This window comes from Grampus griseus, assembly GCF_964374135.1.
Source record: "Grampus griseus genome assembly, chromosome: 5".
NCBI classification, from domain to species: domain Eukaryota; kingdom Metazoa; phylum Chordata; class Mammalia; order Artiodactyla; family Delphinidae; genus Grampus; species Grampus griseus.
This window is the reverse complement of record NC_138998.1, coordinates 38,252,562-38,275,410: the sequence shown is the minus strand read 5'-3', so window position 1 is coordinate 38,275,410 and position 22,849 is coordinate 38,252,562. Positions and strand designations below refer to the sequence as shown.

Here is a 22,849-nt window from a genome sequence, read left to right as displayed (position 1 = left end):
ACAATGGCCATCTCATCCCTTCACTGCCAAGCATCTAAAAAGAGTCGTCAACCCTCACTGCTTCCACTGCCCTACAGCCCAGTCCATGCCTCACTTCCCTGGAATCTGGCTTCCACGCCCATCTGTGCCGCACCAGGGTTATCAATGTTTCTAAGTCCACTGGGGCCTCTGGGGCCTTATCTGGCTCTGCCCTGCTGGCCACGGCAGCCTCCTCTCCAGCCCCAGTTCTCTGGCGACCTGTCCCACTTCCAAGGTCATTGTGCTATAAGGACCCCCAACAACGCCGGCTGCGTCCCGCCCCCTTCTCCACCTGTTTCCAATTTCATCTTCTGGGAAATGAGCTCCAAGCCTTGGAGAACTGAAGCAGGTTTGCTCTAAAACCCTAAGGGCTTCGAAATCACAGCAGCCTCCGGGGAGAGAAACGAGGTCCCCAAGCTGGGTTGGGGGCGCGGGGTGGCGCCAACCCGGCCGCTCTCCCTTGGGGGAGGAGCGTCCACTGCTCCCCTCGTCCCCTTGCCCGCGCGGCCCCAGCCAGATACCCGGGCCCCGCGCCGCGGAGGCGCCGCCGCGTCCGCCGCGTAAGGAGACGGGTCATTGGGAGCCCAAGCGTAGTGGGGCGGGGCGGAGGGGCCCAGGGGCTGCGGGAAGCGCCGAGAGGGTGCGGCCGAGCGGGACCCGGACTCCTTCCAGCCGCCGCCCCGGGGGCGGAGGGGAGGGGCCCGCGCGGCCTTATTGACTCGAGCGCCGGCGCAGCCCGCTCGAAGCCCGACCCGTCGAGCGTCGCGCCAGCTCGCGCCCATGCAGCTCCGCCGGCAACCGCTTCCCGCGCCACGGCCGGGGGACCCGTACCCCGCCGCCCCGCTGCTCGCGCTGCTCCTGCTGCTCGCCCTCCAGGGGGCGGCGGCGGCGCCCGCGGGGTCCGGGGAGCCCGAGGACTCCGGGTGGCGTCAGGACGCGGAGCCCCCGCGCGGGCTCCTGTCGCAGGCGGCGCGCGCGGCGCTCCACTTCTTCAACTTCCGCGCGAGCTCGCCCAGCGCCCTTCGAGTGCTGGCTGAGGTGCAGGAGGGCCGCGCGTGGGTGAGTACCAGAGCGACACAGTGGGCGCGCGCAGGGACAGGCCGCGAGCCGCGTGGGTGGTGACGCCTGGGTACGCGCGCCTGTGCGCCCGGCGGCGGATCCGCGAGGGAGACTGTGATGCGCCAGGCCCCTGCTGGGATCCCGGCTCGCGCCTCGGCGCTGGGAATTGTTTAGGCGTGGAAAGGCCAGTCAGTGCGCGGAGTCAGTAGAAAGCTGGCTCGTTCTTTCTGGCATTTACGAGGCCATAACGATTTTTTACAGGGCAGCTCCCATACCTGGGAAAGAGGTGCATGGGGAAACTGAGGAGCAGGCCCAAAAGGCAAGGCTTTATCTTTTCTGCGACTACCCAGAGTTGGTTGCTATGGGGTGGTCACGGAGCATTAGTTCAGGGCGGAATTTCCAAAATCTAAGCCAGTTTCCAGGCTGAACCGCTGACGTTCCCTGGTTAATTGCAGGCCATCCTGCAAGGGCTTCAGGATAATATTGCAATTTACGCGTTGGCCTGGGCAAGAACCTTCGTAATCCTGGCGTCTGCTTTAATCTAATGGGAGTGAGTGAACCAGGGCTGTTTTCTTTGTGAACGGAGTGAATAAGAACGTGGCAGCTCGTTCGGTTGCTGATTTCAAGGCACTGGCTGTAGGTAGCATTTTGTGCCTGTGGAGCTACGTTGTTTTCTTCATCAAGTAGAAGATTACGAAAGTTACAGAACTACACTTAGCCTGTCCCAAAAGTGACGATGCTTTTTCCAGTAATCCTCCAATATTCCACGAAGCCTGTAGACTCAGCCTTAAGGAATCTAGAGTTTAGTAAATAGTGTAAATAGAATTTTAAAGAGTGGCTGTAGGATTTTTCTTTAAGACTGTTCTAGACGTGGTGTTAAGGGTGTGAGAAAGCCATTTGGAAGTTCGGCCTTGGTTCTTCAGACTTAACCCTACACCCAGCTTGTCTAGATTTATTGAATGGTGAAATAAAATTTTTCCTAAAAAAAGGCAACCTGTGCTTGTCACCTGTTGTAACAGATCTTTGCTGTGTCAGGGAGGAAAAAGTTCAGTTTACCAGCCCAACAGAGAAGTGAGGGAACAGAGCTTGAGAACTTTCTATCAAAGTAAGTGAGTCGCCACCTCCCAGAGCCCAAAGAGGGGCCCCCCTGAATATTTCCTCCCTGGTTATCAGTGGCAAGGATTCCCTACAGAACACCAAGCTCCGATTTCTAAAGTGCACCAGGAATTTTTCAGGTCCTAGGAATTTTTTTTTCTTCCTTCTAAGACCATAAAAATAATTAAATAATAAAATAATTTGCATTTTCATGCATTTAGTTAACCCCTTATTGAAAAAATAAAATACTTGGCACTTTTCATAAAATGAACTAAATCCAAGTGAGTTAAGAAAAACTTCCTGTCTTATCCACAGAGAGCTCAGTTACTGTTTTCGCCTGTAATAATATAATCGTGAATTTCAAAGGGATCTCCTTGTTTGGCCTAAAAAAGCTGGGAGGGATAATCAGTAAATTAGAGACAGGTATGCAGGAGAGGGATGAGGAGTTAAGAAGTAGAAGAATCCAGGACATTGACCCTAAGAAAAGGTACCTTCCTCGATCATCTGGTTTACCTTTACATTTCCTCCCAAAGTGATTATAAATGTTTTAACATCAAGGAGCCAAGGAAGAGAACTTAGTGATTTTCAGGGCCAAGACTCTAGAGACTAAAGTGGTTTCAGTTTCTCCCTGGAATTCAGTGAAATTGCTTGATTGATTGAAACTGCTTGAATGAGGAGAACAGGCACCACCTGCAAGGAGCCTTCAATGCAAGGAATTTCTGCTTCAATTACAAGAGCAGTCGTAGCATTGACAAGAGGTGGAAAATGATAGACCCTCAAAACTCTTTATCCAATCAGTGCATTATTAGAGTGAGCACTGAGTTGCTGGACAATATCTGTCATTCCTCTAGGACTGACCCGGGGTTAGCAGGTGGCTGGGTGGGCGAGAGAAGTGTAGCTGATAGCATCCTTCTCCATCCTCGGGGTCAGTGCATCATCCCTTTGTATTACAGATGAGGGGCTGGGACCAAGTCAGGGTTTCTCAAACTAATGGCACACTATTGGGTTATGAAATTTATTTATTGGTTGCAGTTTTGTTTTGTTTTGTTTTAAATGAAATAGTTTGGAATACAAACTGTTTAGAGTGCATTGCAGAAGACAGGGTAAGTAGTGCCTCAAGATGTTGCAAACATATATGTATGAACTGGGTCATTATGAAGCATGCAGTTCTTGCTATGTGTTTCAGCTGAAAAAATTTTGAAAGCCAGTGAACCAAATGATTCTTAAGACCTCTTAACAGCTCTGAAATTCCTTGATTCTAAGTGATGTTTCGGTTCTGCAACAAACCCTCATTTTAGGAACACTGTTGCCCTCTAGTGGTAAAATGCAGTAATAGCTGTGGTAGTAAATGCAAGGAAGTATTGAGAAGAAATCAGAGCTAGCTAGCGAGCTTGGGAGCATTCTGTTTTGTTTAGTTTACTAATTGTAAGGAGAGATCACAGACCATGACTTGTGTTCCCTCATTGCCCTTGTCTGATGACATCTCTTTCCTGACCATACACTACCTTTCCACGACCAGGAGGCTCCTATTTTTCTGATGCCTTAGGACCCAGAGCATGGAGGGGTGGTGTTGAGAGCTCCTATGCTACCCAGGGTATCCTAGATCAGCCCTGCTCCCGACGATGTGGGGCTGTCTCTTACGCTGAGACAACTATCCTCTGGCCAATCGTAAGTCCTACGACAACTGCCCCTGCCCCAAGCAGCTGGTGAGAGGCCAGCCCTTCCCTGGCATTTAGAGAGACTGGCGAGATCTTTATGTGCACAAACTTCAGGAGAAAGGCAACCCATTTGAAATCAGCCCTTGCTTAGGGATTGCTCACAAGGACCAGGCCAGGACCAGTAGTTGGAAACATATCAATAATTGAAACAATTGACCAAAGGTGGGGCAGGAGGGACTTACGCCCAAACCTTAACTGCTTCAATTTAAATTAAAATCAGTAAATATAAAACTATCATCTGTCTTTCAATTTAAATTAAAATCAGTAAATATAAAACTATCATCTGTCTTTTTGTGTAGGGCGAAGGCCATTAATTGGCACTCCTTGCAGTCTTTCTAGCAAGAAGACACACCCATAATGGGCACCTGTGATTTCCATTTTTGTTTACTTACAGTGGAGGGAGCACTTGCAAAGAATACAGTTCACGATCCTCTCCTTTCACTTTTTTTTTGACTTTTCTTGCCTAACTATGACTCACCAGCAAGAGTTTTAGAGACTTGATTTCATCAATTCTTTCTACTGCATTTAACTTGGATTTTGTGGACATGACATCTTTTTTTTGTGCCCCCTCTTCACCAGAACATTTAATTATGCAGTTAGGTAATGAGTACACCTGGCATAGGTAAGTTTGGGAGCAAAACAGCTGACCTCTGGTGAGAATCGGGCCGCCCCAGCGCTGGTGGGCTGGGCTGCTGCCCCCCGCCCCTCCGCCCCTCCGCCCCCCGCGCGTGTCTGAAGGCGGAACAGAGCCGGTCTGATGAGCCACAAGGCAGCTGGGTGAGCGCCTAGTCTACTAAGAAAAAGCTTCTTCTTTTATCCCTTTTCAATCTATGAAGCACTTTAATGCAACACAATTCATCTAATTACTGCTCTCCTTGAAGGCTTCTCTCCATTAATGTCAATAATTTAGAGGTGATGGTTCACAAGAATAGGAAAGCGATACATCAAGCCGACCATAGAAATGAAAACTGGAGACTGAAGAAGGCCGCAATGAATACGGAGGGGAAAGATAAGTAATAAAACCCTTAAGTGAAAGAATCTCTGCTTTCACGCTAGCAAGGCTCCTAAGTGCTTTTACAGCCCTCATGAAAGAACAGTAGGGGGTGGCTGTCGGCAGGATGCAGGTGGCGCTCCTCAGCGCCCTCTGCCGTGAGGATGAAACATAACAATCCTGAAAGCACAGAACCGAGGCTCACGCACGCCCTCCTTTCCGGGCACTGCCACTGATGAAATGGCACAGGTGCCCCCAATGGCTCCGCTCACCTCCCACCGCGGCGCCCACCTGATCTGCAGGCTCTGATTGCAGAGTCTGGGTCCAGCATGGGGTGGGAAAGGCCACTGGCCCTGAGGGTATACTTAGGCCTTGGCCTTCCTGGCGCACGTCCCTCAGTCGCTCAAGCCAGCTGCACGTGGATGAGCGAACGCTTTTAACCAGCTTGTAAGAAGTTGTTTTTGAACAGCAAACTTTTTTTTTTTTTTTTTTTTTTTTTTACCAGCCCACAGCATTTCCACTTGTCTTGCCACATGGGGAGTCATGGCCAAGGGTGCGTGTGATCATGGAACGTTAGTAGTGATCCCAAATAAATTAGGCCACCGTTGGTGGGTTGTGAATTTAGCCATCAGGAGTGTGGCCTGGCTGCACACTCTTCCTTGAACGGCCTCAGTGGTTCTGCTGCAGACGGAATGTCAATAGCCCTAGAATGACTAATCTTAATGAGACAAGGAATGTTAACTCCACACACGTATACACACACACATGCACACACAGTCTCCCAGATCCAACCTGACCCTTGATCTCAATTCATCAGCATGAATCACCCTAGAGATTTAGTCACGCTTTTGCAGCCGTGGTATTTATTTGCCTTTGTGACGGCCCCTCAGTTGAAGAGGTTTGCCCAGAGCTGGTCCCACAGTAGCCGTAGCAGTTCCCCACTCTGGGTTACTGCTTAGGATGGCCCGAGACGCCTCTAGCCAGTAAAGTCGAGTTATGAAAGAGTCTTGTACTGTAGCTGTGTACGAGATGTACGTGAACCCACAACGGCCCCACGAGGAGGTGCCAACACAGAACACTATGTAAAGGATCCCAGGTAGTTTTGTATCTGTATTAGTTTCACTGCTGTAACAAATGACCACAGACTTTGTAGAAAATAACAAAACAGAACAACTCCCACAAATTTATTCCCTTACAATTCTGGAGGTCAGGAGTCTGAACTAGGTCTCACTGGGCTAAGATTAAGGTGTTGAAAGGGCTGCATTCTTTCAGAAGATTCTAGGGGAGAATCCATTTCCTTGCCTTTTCCAGCTTCTAAAGGCCGCCCGCATTCCTCCATCTTCACAGCCAGCAGGTAGCACCTCCTGAGTATAACATTATTCTCCCTTATAAGGACCCATGTAAGTACACTGGGCCCACCTGGATAATCCAGGATGCTCTGTCCAACTCAAGATCCTTAACCCGATCATATTGGCCAGATCCCCTTTGCCTTGTAAACATGTTCACAGATCCCAGAGATCAGGATGTGGACATCTCTGGGGGCCATTACTCAGCCTCCCACACCCAGCTTCCGGGTGGCTGCGAGCTCATGCAAGTATTTACCACACTGCCAAACACGTGCCTCTACCCAAGAGGTGGCAGCACTGGCTGATCTCTGCAGCCTTGGTAACCTCCTTACCCCCAAACACGCCCACCCTCCACACCCCGTGTTGGTACCTGACTGTAGGCTGCTTTGTTCTCTTGCCCTGCATGTGTGTCTGCTTCCACAGGGTGGAAGGCCTCCCTTCTCTTTATCGCCACGTCCTAGCATAGGGACCTGCTAGAGACAAATATGAAATATTAGATGAAAACAAAGGTAGCTGGAAGGGTGCTGGGACCACTGGGCATCAGGAACAGGAGGCTGGGCCAGGCCCCGACCCATTCCCAGCCCTCCTACAGGAGGAGGGAGATCGAATACCTCAAATCTCTTACAACCAGCCTTTTCTAATTTTCTGAGCCCCACCTTGAGCTAGAGGGGAAGCGGAGGGGAACACTGCCTCTGGCCACTTCTACCCTGGCTCCTTTGGAAGAAGGGTCAAGAACTCGTACTCAGAGTTGGCCACACAGATGAACACACAGTATTCTGTCTCTCTTTCTCCACTGCTCCTTAGCCTGATGAAGTGTCCCGTGCAAAGGTCTCCTTGGACCCCACAGGATAGGGCCTGATCTGGAGGTCATTGACTTTTCCGTAAACTGCAATCGCCTTATCTGGCATTGCCCATAAGGCATTGCCCGAGAGAAGGAAAATGCAATGAGATAATTCCAGGGTCTAATGTAATACGCTGATGTTCTCTCTGTCCAGAACATAAGAGCAGCATAGCAATTTTTGTCCACAGATGAGTTGTTTACTTATCTCCAACTAAGCCTGACTCATAAAACTAACCTTATAAAATGAAGAAGTTTGCTTTTCCCGGAATGGCATGACATTTATGTTTTCTTACCAAATGTGAAGGCTGGAGGGGACATTTAGAAGCCCAGTCTGTTAGGCCAGTGAGGCCCACTGTGTGCCCGAGGGGAGATTAGCATCACCATTCGAGCTCTTGACAACTGGTCTGTCCCCACTGCCCACCCCCTCAATGTGGAAACATGAAGTTTAAGGCTGTCACCACCGGCTCTAAGGTTACATGAAGGAACCATGCCTAGGAACCAGTGGCAGAGAGAAAAAACAAAAGACAGGCTTCCCCCAAAGCACAGGGTTTTCTGTTTCCTTTTTTTTTTTTTCGCTGCGGGGCATATGGGATCTTAGTTCCCCAACCAGGGGTCAAACCCACATCCCTTGCAGTGGAAGCGCAGAGTCCTAACCACTGGACTGCCAGGGAATTCCCAAGGGTTTTCTTTCTGTAGATGAGCTTTGGGCAGAATCTTATCTTTGGAGACTCCCAGAGTCTCGGTGTTTTCGTGACCCCTGCGGCATCCGACAGCAAGGTTTCTCTGGGTACCATCCCTGCTCTTACATTTGCCCTAGGTTTTTGTTGTGTTTTTTGAGTGAGTTTAAAGGGGGTGTTAGGTTTTTAAAATGTGCTCTTAGAATAATAAATACCTATTCTCCATCCCTTATCAAGTTCCTCAGTTTTATGTCCAGTACTCACACCCAGTATTTCAATGACTTAACTTTAAACAAGCAAGCAAATGTTGTATAGTGTCTAATATAGAGATAGTTGGACACGTGTTGGAGGAGACATCTCTGATCTACTGACATGAAAACAAAAGCTTTGTGTTTTACAGAAAATAGCTTTGTACTGAAAATGAGACATGGCTTAGTAGAGTTGCTATTAGAACATGTAATTTTTAACTTCCTGGATATAAATGGCATTACACGGCCAAGTCGTTATCCATGTAGCAGGAAGGAAGGAGTGAATTTTCTTCAAAAATGATTTAAATCCAGACTGCCTTCTCCACATGTTCCTGCTTGAAAAACAGCACATGCTGTGTTGCCACGGAGTTTTACCAGCTGCACCCCCTGAAGCAGCGGGTCGATCTGTCCCACGAACTTCCTAAATCATCATGACCTGATTTGCCAAAGACTCCAGGTGGACCAAACTTTGAGATGACATTCCTCCGTTTCGTTTAGTTTCATGATACCCTCAAACCTTTGGAGAGGATTAATTGTCATGTCCTTAATCTCCTGCTTATCTGTCTTCTAGTGACAGTCACTGGAGCTACTTGTTACTTCCTGTCCCTCCCTCTGGACTTCAGTGGTTCCACTCAGTGTCTAGAGAGAAGTTCTTAAAGTGTGGTCCCTAGCAGTAGCAGCATCAGCATCCCCTAGAACTTGTGAAAATGCAGGGTCTCAGGCCCCACTCCAGGTTTACTGAATCAAAACTTGGGGTGGGGCCATCACACTGTGTCTTACTTAGCAAAGCCCTCCAGGAGATTCTGTTCCAGCTCAAGTTTGCGACCCATGGCTCTGCAAGAAAGTCCCTTAAGGGACCTTCTCTAATCTGGCCCCATCCACCATGGTAACCTCCACTCCAAGTATCCCCGCTATTAAGTTGCTAATCTCCCCAGCCTGGCTGCTCACCTGTCTTCCTGAGTGTCCTCGCCCTCTCTCTCCCCAGTTGTCTCCAGCCTAGTCGCCCTGGAGATTTCCCCCTCCTGCGCTGCACTGGCTCAAGCTCCCACTTAAACCCTGCCTGAAAGAGTGCATCCAGGGACTCCTTCCAGAGTCTCAGATCATCGTCACTTCCATACTGTTGTGGATTGTTGTGTCCTCAGAAAAGATACATTGAAGTCCTAACCCCCTGGGCCTGTGATTATGACCTTACTTGGAAATAGAGCCTTTGCAAATGTAATCAAGTTAAGATAAGGCTGTACTGGGTTAGCGTGGGCCCTAAGTCCAGTGACTGATGTCCTTATAAGAAGGTCATGTGAAGATACAGAGAGAATGCCATTTAAAGACAGAGGCAGAGACTGGGGTGATCCAGCTCGAAGGCAAGGATTGACGGCTGCCACCAGAAGCTCGGAAGAGGAAAGGAGGGCTTCTATCCAGAGCCTCAGAGGGAGGCCGGCCACGACAACACCTTAATTTTGGACTTTTGGCCTTCAGAACTGTGAAAGAATCGATTTCTGTTGTGTTAAGGTACCCAGTTTATGGTACTTTGTTATGGCCACCTAGGAAATGGATACACACTCCACTCCCTGCCTGGCTCTCTCCCTTCCAGAAGGTCTGCGTGGTCTTGTCTACAGGAACTGTGGTTTTAAGCACAGTCCAACTCTCTCAATGCCTCTCTCTCCCCCTCTCCCTCTCTCACACTTCACGCCCGCACACACACTCACACTTCCCACACACACACCAGGCAGCTTTCTTTCCGCCCTCTCTTAAAGGGATTGACTGGGTCTGTTTGTATGACCTCTGTCCTGTATAAGGGGAGAGCAGGGCTCTGGAGCCAGGCTTCGCTACTTACTGGCTCTGTGACTTTGGACAATTCCTTAACTTTGGGCAAGTGCCTCAGTTTCTTCATCTTTAAAATGGGGATAAGATCAGTATTTACCTCAAAGGACTCTTGTGCTGTGTTAAGTAGTTCCTGGGCACTGTGTTAAACCACGTGAAGCATGTAGTGAGAGCTCAATATATATATATAACATATATATTATAGTTTTTATCATGATTCTACCCAGTGGCCAGCAGAATGCTTTATACACAAGTGCTGAATAAATGCTTGACATTGATTAGATAGGGATTTGAGGAACATTTTTTTTTGACCCCCCCCCCCCAAAATCTAGTGAGATGAGTTTGTCCTATGAAGGCATTCTATGGTACACTTTCTTAAACAAGACTTTAAAAGTGGCCTGTTTCCCTCCGAACTGATTGCAAGGGAAGCCCCCAAACAGTGCTGGTCACTCTCCTGAAGAGCCTGTCCTGAGGCAGGGCAGCTGCCTGGGGCTACCCTTCCTCATGGCCTTTGGGGACAAAAACCAAGGAACCTACAAAATCAAGCAAACACACACAAAAAAAACAGGTTAGAACATAAACCACATCATTGGCGGTCCGTGACTGTAAAGCATTTAGTTCTAGGCCACAGTACATAAGTCCTCTTTTACACGTAATTAAAAAGAAATGTGTACTAATTCATTCCTTCAGGTTATACAGCCATATAGTAATTTGCTTTGTTTGCCAACTTTTTCTTTACATGAAAAGCTTTATTCCGGAAAAGATTAGAGCAAGACACTGTGCCCCTGGCTGTGCTTGGACAGGGATGTGAACTTCCTAATCCGTATGGCATGTGGGCAGTTTTGGCAGCGTGGGGATGGGAGAAGCAGAGCCCCATGATCCGCTCCGTGGGAACACTCCTCATGTCAGGAAAGCCAGACCTGCCTGTCACCTTCCCTGCGACAGCCTAGGCTCTTTAAAAAATGTCTGTGTAGCTTTTCAAAAAATGTCTTTAAGTGAATGGATTAGCTTTGCACCATCTGGCCGTCACAACACGTGTTGTCAGCACAGAGGGAGGAACGCCTGACCTTGAGAGTTTGGCTTTGGCTCCGTCCCAGGTACAGAGCTTCTAGATTCAAAACCACTCTAGCGGGCAGTTTACCTCACTCTGCAAATCTGATCACACCAACAACATGAGGGACAAAAACACAAGTTTAAGATACGGGGTGGGGACATCCATACCGAGTTACTTTGGACTTAACGTTTTTTAAATGACTTTCTATCTTGTTAAAAGCCCATTCATGCACTTGTTGGTTCCAGGTACAAAGCTGAGGGAATAACACCCTCATTACCTTTGCTTCGTGGAGACCCCTCTCTGATGGCTGTTTATTCTCTTTTATCCCCTTTCCCATTGTCGACTGAAAAAAAAAAAAGCACAACCTATAAGTTGAGAATTATGTTTTATTCGATGAACTTAGAACTATAGCCCAGGATACAGCCTCTCAGATAGCTCTGAGGAACTACTCCAAAGAGGTAAGGGAGGTGCCAGGATAAGTAGGAGTTTTTGCTGGAAAAAAAAACAAAAACAGGGGCTTCCCTGGTGGCGCAGTGGTTGAGAATCTGCCTCCTAATGCAGGGGACACGGGTTCGAGCCCTGGTCTGGGAAGATCCCACATGCCGCAGAGCAACTAGGCCCGTGAGCCACAACTGCTGAGCCTGCCCGTCTGGAGCGTGTGCTCCGCAACAAGAGAGGCCGCGATAGAGGCCCGCGCACCGCGATGAAGCGTGCCCCCCCCCGCCCCCGCTTGCCGCAACTAGAGAAAGCCCTCGCACAGAAACGAAGACCCAACACAGCCAAAAATAAATAATTTTAAAAAACCCCACAAAAACAAAACAACATGTAGTTCAACGTCAAAAGATTACTGCTAATCACAAAAACGTCTCAAGTTAGTGATTTTAGTGCTTTTCTATGTATGGGAAGATGCAAGAGTCTGGGCTTATGTAAATCATTCCTTTGATAAGCATCTTAAATATTTAGGGCCAGTATCCTGTGTTTCTCCATCCTGAATTCCCCTCAGGGCGCACTTTCGGGAAGCCTGCAACATCCTTTGTTTACTGAAATGGCAGGCGACATTCTTTGTCCACAGTGCCTCTTCTTTGTCCACAGTGCCTCTTCTTGGTCATAAATTTGACCAACATTTGGGAGGCATTTCATGACCAATTTTGTCCCGTGGTTCTAGGAAAGCTCATTCCTAGATCAGGTGAGGATTCTGTGGATAGGCCACTCAATGTGCTAGGGTTTTTGGATTAGGCCCTGTCGGTAATCTAAAATTCTCTGGATTGCCTGTTCTACTAGTCTGTTATGATCCAGGAAACGTTTTCTCTTGTTGCTTCTTCCCATGTCTACAGTTGCACTCTTACAATTATTCTACGTAGAGTTATATATGTGATTGATTGCCTCAAGACATTTAGCCATCATTAGTTTTGTTGGAGGCCTGGTTACACGTTGGGTAATGCAAGAGACAATAATCTCATAAAATAGACAGGATGTAAATAATACACCTGTAATGTTAATGAAGTATGGCAGAGAAAGGCACGAGCCATAAATAACTTGAAAACAACAAGAGAACAAATTAAAACAATGATTAGTATAACTAGTTGTAATCTGGTCTCAATAAGCCATCAAACCCACAGGGGAGCCAGCTGGATAAGCCAGATTCTGGAAGGATCATGTAGAGAGAAAAAGGTAAATGTTTCATCTTTGTTTACAAAGGTCCACTTCATCAGTTTGTTGTAGATCAAAATTAGCGTAAAGAGAAAGATTTTCTGGAAAAAATTAAAAGCCAGTATATTTCAGAAAAAAGTCATAAAATTATAAACCATATTTATCAATTCATTCAGTCCCATGTAATTAATTCCAGTTGATCTGGATGAAGTCATCAGGTTTTCCGTTAGGGTTTTGTAACTTCTTACTGAGTCCAGTGGTATGATCTAAAAGTTATCAGAAACAAATTTGTCAAAAGTCTTTTTTACGAATCCTCTTGAGAATCGTCATTTTATAAAAGCATCAGAGTAAAACAGTGATTGTCTATAAATGACAAAAGACTTAAAATGGCATGGTTAAAGATCCGTTTACAGTGTAACTGACGAGAAACTTGGTTATTTCTGTGTCATATGACATTTTAAGATAACAACTAGAATTATAACTGATAACATTATATCAGGACTTATCAGATTTTTAGGAATTCCATATAAGTTTTGGAATATCTATATTAATGACATTTACCCATAAAATAAGAAGGTTTTATCACACTTATTTGACAATGTTTCCCATGTAATTTAACATGGCAAATAAACCTAATTAGTTTAATATCTCTCCTTGGGATGTTTCAGGGGTCCTTTGAAGCATCCCAAAGTTAGTTGGAAAGTCAAAAGAATCTTAATTAGAATTTGATATTTGGGAAGTTTGTTATAAAAAAAAAGTCAAGTTTTTAAAACACTTGGTCAAATAGGATCATAGGTCACTGTGAAGCAATAGTTATTCACTCAACCAAAGTGACAGTAAAAGATTTTTAAGGCAAATAACAGATGATTTAGAAGGCAAAGAAACTCACAATCTGTTACCAAAAGTATTTAGTTCAACATTCCAAGAAAACTCTTTTCTCTTAACACAGAAAACCAAACTCCAGTCCTGCACCAGCCCACCCTGAACAACAAAATTCACTTACCCAATTAAATTCAATCCAAACCCAGCCTGGCCATGCATGGAACAACTTTTTCAGAGCTGTCTTTCTACAAACCTTTCACACTTTCTATATCCATTTTAGTTTGTCACTTATTTTTCCGCCCTGAGACAACCAGCTCTAGGACAAAATCTCTCTCTTCCCTTAACAAAATGTACTTCCACTCCTCATACCTTCTTTGCCAAAAACACTCATCCTACTTTCCTTGCATACTAGATCATGTGAACCTGGAATTCATTCTGGCCAGTTTCCTTTATACTTGGAAATATTTAATTTGTAAGTGCTTACTAGTTAATTAAATAGAGCTCTTTTATAAGTTTAATTTTGATAATATTTTCCAGAGGTAGAAACACCTATATGTGTAATGTACACACTGACATAAACAAACAAAAATAGAGATCTCATAGCTTCACTTTAACACTTAGTTTTGAATCAGGTATTACGGTATAAACTTACTAGTTTATAAATAAGTTGGAATAAGTCAAATTTATTTTCTCAGATGACCAAGACTTTACTATTGATATTTGGGGAAAAGACTTCTAAAATTTGTATTCTTGATAATCCCCTAAGGAAGCTGTGAATTAGATTTTGAGCGTGGGAGCCTTTCCAATGGTTTGAGTTTTAAAAGGCCATTTTTTTCCTTTTTTTTTTGTATCAGGTTTTACCTGATTAAGCAGATTAGGCTCAGTCTCAGGTCAGTGTAGCTTATCTACATTCCTGATTTGTAGAGATTTGAAAACCAGACAGTTGCTTTTCATTCCCCAGAGAACAGATCTGCTGCCTAAATTATACTAGAAGATTGATTTGTCCAAAAACATTTTCTTTAAGTTGCTTTTTTTGTATCAGTGAGAAGATTTCCAACTAAACTGAAATTCAAGAGTTCTATGTCCTAGAATTTTAAGCTTTTATTTATCATGCTTTCAAAAGTTTGCATAAGGGATTCAACAAAGGCCCTCTTTCTGAGTGCACAGGTTAAACCTAGAGCAAGGATCTCCATTATTGTTTTTATTGGCCCCTGAATGTTAGCACTCAGTTTTTATTTCATATTGTGTGGTCTCAGGTAACCCTGTTGGTTTCTTTTAGTATGTTTAACTAATATTGTCTGGGGGCGGATTTATATGCCCTGTCTTATACCAGGAAGGGGGAGACATAGTGTCTGTCTTACAGTATAATTAGGGAAAAGAGATGTAACCACCTTATAAAGCCCATTTAAACATACCAATTTATGTAAGCTTTCATTTCAATTCTATCAAGTTTTATACCTTTAGCTTTAGTTTCCTTTAGGACCCCATCAATAAGTCTTGGTCTTACAAGGAGTCTTAGATGCTTTTCCTTTTTTTAATCTCCCAACCATTTAATCTATTTTTGTATAAAAGGCTCTGGGGTCCCCAGTGAAGGGCTGAGCTGAGGGATTCAGGCCCTTTTGTCAATCTTTTAACTTGATTAATTGGCCTAACTGTCGCCCCAAGCAATTGCTGGTCAGGTATCTCAATGTAATTCCGCCCCCGCCCCCCAGCCTTTATATATATAACTGGGGTAAATAAAGCAGACTTGTTTGGGGCCTTTTATGTTGGGGGCCAATAGGGGTCCCTTTAACCTACCCAACCTTAGGTAGTGTTGTATCAAAACCTTTTGTTTTAATCCCATTAACATCTGTTTTATTTATCCCATTTCTTAATAACCATCTAAAGATTTTTATCCTTTTGGAAGGAGTCCCTTTAAAATTTCCACCTTGCTGGGAAGAAGTCTCTAGACTTTCCCCTCAGTTTTTTCTCCCTCCCTCCCCATTAATCAACCTAATTTACATTAGTTAACCTAATGTTTTTATTAGGATTTGTTAGACCCACTGAGGGGAAGCAAAGGCCACAAATAAGACTTCCCAAACTGTTTTTTTGTTTGTTTTAAACTAAGGGAGTGGGACTTCCCTAGTGGCATAGTGGTTAAGAATCTGCCTGCCAATGCAGGGGACATGGGTTCGATCCCTGGTCCAGGAAGATCCCACGTGCCGCGGAGCAGCTAAGCCCGTGTGCCACAACTACTGAGCCGGCGCTCTAGAGCCTGCGCGCCACAGCTACAGAGCCTGCAAGCCAAACTACTGAGCCCACGTGCCACAACTACTGAAGCCTGAATGCTCTAGGGCCTGCGTGCCGCAACTACTGAGCCTACATGCTGCAACTACTGAAGCCCGCGTGCCTAGAGCCCGTGCTCTGCAACAACAGAAGGCACTGCAGTGAGAAGCCTGAGCACCTCAATGAAGAGGAGCCCCCGCTCACCACTAGAGAAAGCCCACGTGCAGCAATGAAGACCCAATGCAGCCAAAAATTAAAAAAAAATAAATAAGAAATTAAACTAAAGGGATTCTTTTGATTAGCCATTTTATATATACATATACCTATACATCTCCACCTTCTGATTTTTTTATAGGTGCCAATAAACTATATAATAAGAGCTCTCTAAAAATTTACCAATTTTGAAGTTTCTCCAATTTAAATGATCCATCATCTGGCCATTAACAAGATATATCTTAATAGTGACTCAGACTAGGAAGATGAAAGAGGCATCCCCACAAGAGAGTGCAAAGCCTACACAAGATACAGAAAGTTTACTCATGGGAATCCCCTGGCAGTCCAGTGGTTGGGACTTGGCTCTTTCACTGCAGCGGCCCGGGTTCAATTCCTGGTCAGGGAACTAAGATGACGCAAGCTGTGCCGTGCAGCCTAAAAAACAAGAAAACTTTACTCCCCAAAATAGTCAAAGAAGGTAAAGACCTTTGTTGCACAGGTTAAGATGACAAAGCCCCTGAGAGTTGGTACAGCCAGACAAAATGACTTCTCAGAATCCCAGCCTATTCCACCGACTGCCAAATGTGCACCATATGTGCACTTTCTGGTCATATGGTAGTTCTATTTTTAGTTTTCTAAGGAACCTCCATACTGTTCTCCATAGTGGCTGTCTCAATTTACATTCCCACCAACAGTGCAAGAGGGTTCCCTGTTCTCCACACCCTCTCCAGCATTTGTTGTTTGTAGATTTTTTGATGCTGGCCATTCTGACTGGTGTGAGGTGATACCTCATTGTAGTTTTGATTTGCATTTCTCTACTGATTAGTGATGTTGAGCTCTTTTCATGTGTTTGTTGGCCATCTGTATGTCTTATTTGGAGAGATGTCTATTTAGGTCTTCCCCCCAGTTTTTGATTGGGTTGTTTGTTTTTTTTGATATTGAGCTGCATGAGCTGTTTGTATATTTTGGAAATTAATCCCTTGTCAGTGGCTTCATTTGCAAATATTTTCTCCCATTCTGAGGGTTTTCTTTTCGTTTTGTTTATGGTTTCCTTTGGTGTGCAAAAGCTTTTAGGTTTAGTTAGGTCCCATTTATTTATTTTTGTTTTTATTTTCATTACTCTAGGAGGTGGGTCCAAAAAGATCTTGCTGTAATTTATGTCAAAGATTGTTCTGCCTATGTTTTCCTCTAAGAGTTTTATAGTGTCTGGCCTTACATTTAGGTCTTTAATCCATTTTGAGTTTATTTTTCTGTATGGTGTTAGGGAGTGTTCTAATTTCATTTTTTTACATGTAGCTGTCCAGTTTTCCCAGCACCACTTATTGAAGAGGCTGTCTTTTCTCCATTGTATATTTTTGCCTCCTTTGTCATAGATTAGGTGACCATAGGTGTGTGGGTGTATCTCCGGGTTTTCTATCCTGTTCCATTGATCTATATTTCTCTTTTTGTGCCAGTACCATACTGTCTTGATTACTGTAGCTTTGTAGTATACTCTGAAGTCAGGGAGCCTGATTCCTCCTGCTCCATTTTTCTTTCTCAAGATTGCTTTGGCTATTTGGGGTCCTTTATGTTTCCATATAAATTGTAAAATTTTTTGTTCTAATTCTGTGAAAAATGGCCTTGGTAATTTGATAGGGATTGCATTGAATCTGTAGATTGCTTTCGGTAGCATAGTCATTTTCACAATATTGATTCTTCCAATCCAAGAACATGGTATATATCTCCATCCGTTTGTGTCATCTTTGATTTCTTTCATCAGTATCTTAGTTTTCTGCATACAGGTGTTTTGCCTCCTTAGGTAGGTTTATTCCTAGGTATTTTATTCTTTTTGTTACAATGGTAAATCGGATTGTTTCCTTTATTTCTTGATGATCACAAGAGATTTCTGTGTATTAGTTTTGTATCCTGCAACTTTACCAAATTCATTGATTAGCTCTAGTAGTTTCCTGGTGGCATCTTTAGGATTTTCTATGTATAGTATCATGTCATCTTCAAACAGTGACAGTTTTTTTTTTGTTTTTTGTTTTTGCGGTATGCGGGCCTCTCACTGCTGTGGCCTCTCTTGTTGCGGAGCACAGGCTCCGGACGCGCAGTCTCAGCGGCCATGGCTCACGGGCCCAGCTGCTCAATGGCATGTGGGATCTTCCTGGACCGGGGGCACGAACCCGTGTCCCCTGCGTCGGTAGGCAGACTCTCAACCACTGCGCCACCAGGGAAGCCCAACAGTGACAGTTTTAATTCTTCTTTTCCAATTTGTATTCCTTTTATTTCTTTTTCTTCTCTGATTGCCATGGCTAGGACTTCCAAAACTATGTTAAATTAAAGTGGTGAGAGTGGACATCCTTGTCTTGTTCCTGATCTTAGAGGAAATGCTTTCAGTTTTTCACCATTGAGAATGATGTTTGCTGTGGGTTTGTCATATATGACCTTTATTATGTTGAGGTAGGTTCCCTCTGTGCCCACTTTCTGGAGAGTTTTTATCATAAATGGGTGTTGAATTTTGTCAGAAGCTTTTTCCTGCATTTATTGAGATGATCATATGGTTTTTATTCTTCAATTTGTTAATATGGTGTATCCCATTGATTTGTGTATACTGAAGAATCCTTGCATCCCTGGGATAAATCCCACTTGATCATGCTGTATGATCCTTTTAATGTGTTGTTGGATTCTGTTTGCTAGTATTTTGTTGAGGATTTTTGCATCTATGTTCATCAGTGATATTGGTCTGTAATTTTCTTTTTTTGTGATATCTTTGGTTTTGGTATCAGGGTGATGGTGGCCTCGTAGAAAGAGCTTGGGAGTGTTCCTCCCTCTACAGTTTTCTGAAGAGTTTGAGAAGGATAGGTGTTAGCTCTTCTCTAAATGTTTGATAGAATTCGCCTGTGAAGCCACCATCTGGTCCTGGACTTTTGTTTGTTGGAAGATTTTTTTTTTTTTTTTTTTTTTTAGTATGCGGGCCTCTCACTGCTGTGGCCTCTCCCGTTGCAGAGCACAGGCTCTGGACGCACAGGCTCAGTGGCCATGGCCCACGGGCCCAGCTGCTGTGTGGCATGTGGGATCTTCCCAGACCGGGGCGTGAACCCGTGTCCCCTGCATTGGCAGGCAGACTCTCAACCACTGCACCACCAGGGAAGCCCTGTTAGAAGATTTTTAATCACACTTTCAATTTCATTACTTGTGATTGGTCTGTTCATATTTTCTATTTCTTCCTGGTTCAGTCTTGGAAGGTTGTACTGTTCTAAGAATTTGTCCATTTCTTCCAGGTTGTCCATCTTTTGGCATATAGCTGCTTGTAGTCTCTTATGATCCTTTGTGTTTCTGCGGTGTCAGTTATAACTTCTCCTTTCTCATTTCTAATTTTATTGATTTGAGTCCTCTCCCTTTTTTTCTTGGTGAGTCTGGCTAAAGGTTTATCAATATTGTTTATCTTCTCAAAGAACCAGCTTTTAGTTTCATTGATCTTTACTGTTGTTTTCTTCATTTCTATTTCACTTACTTGTGCTGTGATATTTATGATGTCTTTCCTTCTACTAATTTTGGGTTTTGTTTGTTCTTCTTTCTCTAGTTGCTTTAGGTGTAAGGTTAGGTTGTTTATTTGAGATTTTTCTTGTTTCTTCAGGTGAGATTTTATTGCTTATAAACTTCCCTCTTAGAACTGCTTTTGCTGCAGCCCATAGGTTTTGGGTCATAGGTTTTCATTGTCATTTGTTTCTAGGTTTTGTTTTTTTTTTTTTTTTTTGCGGTACGCGGGCCTCTCACTGTCGTGGCCTCTCCCGTTGCGGAGCACAGGCTCAGCGGCCATGGCTTGCGGGCCCAGCCGCTCCACGGCATGTGGGATCTTCCCAGACCGGGGCACGAACCCGTGTCCCCTGCATCGGCAGGCGGACTCTCAACCACTGCGCCACCAGGGAAGCCCCTTTCTAGGTATTTTTTGATTTCCTCTTTTATTTCTTCAGTGATCCATTGGTTATTTAGTATCATACTGTTTAGCCTCCATGTGTTTGTGTTTTTTACAGTTTTTTTTCCTGTAGTTGACTTCTAATCTCATAGCGTTGCGTTCAGAAAAGATGCTTGTTATGATTTCAATTTTCTTAAATTTACCAAGGCTTGCTTTGTGCCCCAACATGTGATCTATCCTGGAGAACGTTCCATGTGCACTTGAGAAGAAAGTGTATTCTGTTGTTTTTGGATGGAATGTGGCATAAATATCAATTAAGTCTGGTCTAATGTGTCATTTAAGGCTTGTGTTTCCTTATTGATTTTCTGTCTGGATGATTTGTCCATTGGTGTAAGTGGAGTGTTAAAGTCTCCCACTATTTTTGTGTTACTATCAATTTCTCCTTTTATGGCTGTTAGCATTTGCCTTATGTATTGAGGTTCTCTTATGTTGGGTGCATAAATGTTTACAATTGCTATATCTTCTTCTTGGATTGATCCCTTGATCATTATGTCCTCACTTATCTCTTGTAATAGTCTTTATTTTAAAGTCTATTTTATCTGATGAGTATTGTTACTCCAGCTTTCTTTATTTATTTTTAACATCTTTATTGGAGTATAATTGCTTTACAATGGTGTGTTGGTTTCTGCTTTATAACAAAGTGAATCAGTTATACATATATATATGTTCCCATATCTCTTCCCTCTTGTGTCTCCCTCCCTCTCACCCTCCCTATCCCATCCCTCTAGGTGGTCACAAAGCACCGAGCTGATCTCCCTGTGCTATGCGGCTGCTTCCCACTAGCTATCTATTTTACATTTGGTAGTGTATATATGTCCGTGCCACTCTCTCACTTTGTCACAGCTCACCCGTCCCCCTCCCCATATCCTCAAGTCCATTCTCTAGTAGGTCTGTGTCTTTATTCCCATCTTACCCCTAGGTTCTTCATGACATTTTGTTCTCTTAGATTCCATATATATGTGTTAGCCTACGGTATTTGTCTTTCTCTTTCTGACTTACTTCACTCTGTATGACAGACTCTGGGTCCATCCACCTCACTACAAATAGCTCAATTTCGTTTCTTTTTATGGCTGAGTAATATTCCATTGTATATATATGCCACATCTTCTTTATCCACCCAGCTTTCTTTTGATTTCCATTTGCATGGAATATTTTTTTTCCATCCCCTCACTTTCAGTCTGTATTCAAGTTAATGAGTTTCGTGCTTTTCTATGTACGGGAAGATGCAAGAGTCTGGGCTCACTGAAATTATTCCTTTGATATGCATCTTAACTATCGAGGGCCAGTATCCTGTTTTTCTCCATCCTGAATTCCCCTCAGGGTTGCACTGTAGGGGCTTTACAGCTGCAGTGTCCTGTGTTTACTGACATGGCAGGTGACCTTCTTTGTCCACACCTTCATTCCATTGCCCTCCCATGGCAGCCACTTTGAAAAGGGCTGTTGTATATTCTTCTGTCTGTAAGTGCTCTTATAAAAGATATTGTTGGTGTGTGTGCAAATTTTTATTTAAAACATTTTTGTAAGTGCTGTTTTGCCATGCGTTTTGTTGCTTCTGTTTGCACGCCCAGCCTTGAGGAGCTCTGTTGGTTGCTGTACGTATGGCTAGTTGGCTACCTCTCCCTGCTGCACAGCAACCCCATTTTACCTGCCCGCCCCCAAGGGACGCACACCAGATTGCCTCCCACTTCCCACCCCACAGATGATGCCTCAAGGAACATGCTCCCACGAGTCCCTGTAACAGCATCACAGCTTCTCTGGGACACATACCCAGCAGTAGGTTGTTGGATCATAAGGTGTGTGCAGTCTTGATTTGACCAAGTCAGCCAGACTGCCTTCCAGCTAGACTGCACCAAGCTACCTCCCCCCAGCAGGAAGGGGACCATTCCAGGGCAGTCAGCTCTTGTTCAGCACTTGGAAATGAACTGTCGAGGAGACACGTGTGCTGACGAAGCAAGAGACGTTATTGGGAAGGGGAGCCTGGGCAGAGAGCAGCAGGGTAAGGGAGCCCAGGAGAACCGCTCTGCCACGTGGCTCGCAGCCTCAGGTTTTACGGTGATGGGGTTAGTTTCTGGGTTGCCTCTGCCCAATCGTTCTGACTCAGGGTCCTTCCTGGTGGCATGTGCATTGCTCAGCCAAGATGGATTCCAGTGAGAAGGATTCTGGGAGGTCGGTAGGACATGTGGACTGGCATCTCCTTGCTCCTTTTGACCTTCCCCGAATTCTTCCTGTTGGTGGTGACTTGTTAGTTCTGCGTTCCTTACCAGGACCTCCTGCGGCAAGATAACTCATGCAAATGGTTTCTGTGGTGCCTGGCCAGAGTGGGCAGTTTCAGTCATTGGTTCCCCTATCAGCCATGAACCCCCCAAACCCGGCCGATGGGTTGGCCCTGTGCATTTTCTCATTTATTGCCAATCTAACAGTTGTACAGTGGTCCCTCACTGCTTCTTTAGCTGGCACCCCCTCCCCCCCCCGATTATTCACTTGTGCGCAGGCCTTCAGAGCTCTGGTAGCCCAGGTAAAACATGTGATATGCTTAGAACCACACCCAGCACAGGCCCTAGAGGGTGTCTGTTGTTGTTGTTGTTGTATAAATACAAGCGTCCTTTAAATGATGGTGGACGTAATAATGTTGTCCTAATACAAAACATGTATTCTCGTGATTATTTCTGATCTTGAGTGATGTGACTGGTCAGTTGACCTGCTAGTTAGGACTTACATCCACTTCTCTCCACCATAAACTTCCCTCCATTTCCGCTGTCCCCACCCTGGTTCATCCACCCCCTCAACGAGCCTCCTGGTCTCTGCATTCACTCCGGACCCCTCCTCACTCCAGCACCACCAGTTCTCCATATGTGGGCTAGAAGGATCTTTAAAAATCTCTCATTCCTGTTCGTGGCTTCCCGTTTCTCTTAGGAAGAAACTCTTACTGCAGCCTGCAGGGGACGGCCCCTGAGCAGCCGGCCAGGGCCAGCCTCTTCTGGATCCTGGCTCCCGTCTTTCTGCCCTCTGCCCCCCAGCTGCTCCCCAGCACCTTCAGCCCCATCTTCCCTCCATGTGGAATGTTTGCCATCCCCCC

At 45.0% G+C, this 22,849-nt stretch overlaps 1 protein-coding gene across 1 annotated transcript in view; it reads left to right on the top strand.

Annotated features, from left to right (window-relative positions):
- The first annotated feature begins 788 nt into the window (after positions 1–788).
- RARRES1 (retinoic acid receptor responder 1) overlaps positions 789–22,849 on the top strand; it is a 43,598-nt gene continuing 21,537 nt past the window's right edge. Inside the window, exon 1 of the mRNA XM_082654304.1 lies at positions 789–1,077. Coding sequence (XP_082510430.1) covers positions 799–1,077 — 279 coding nt within the window. The 5' untranslated portion in view covers positions 789–798. The remainder of the gene's footprint in view (positions 1,078–22,849) is intronic.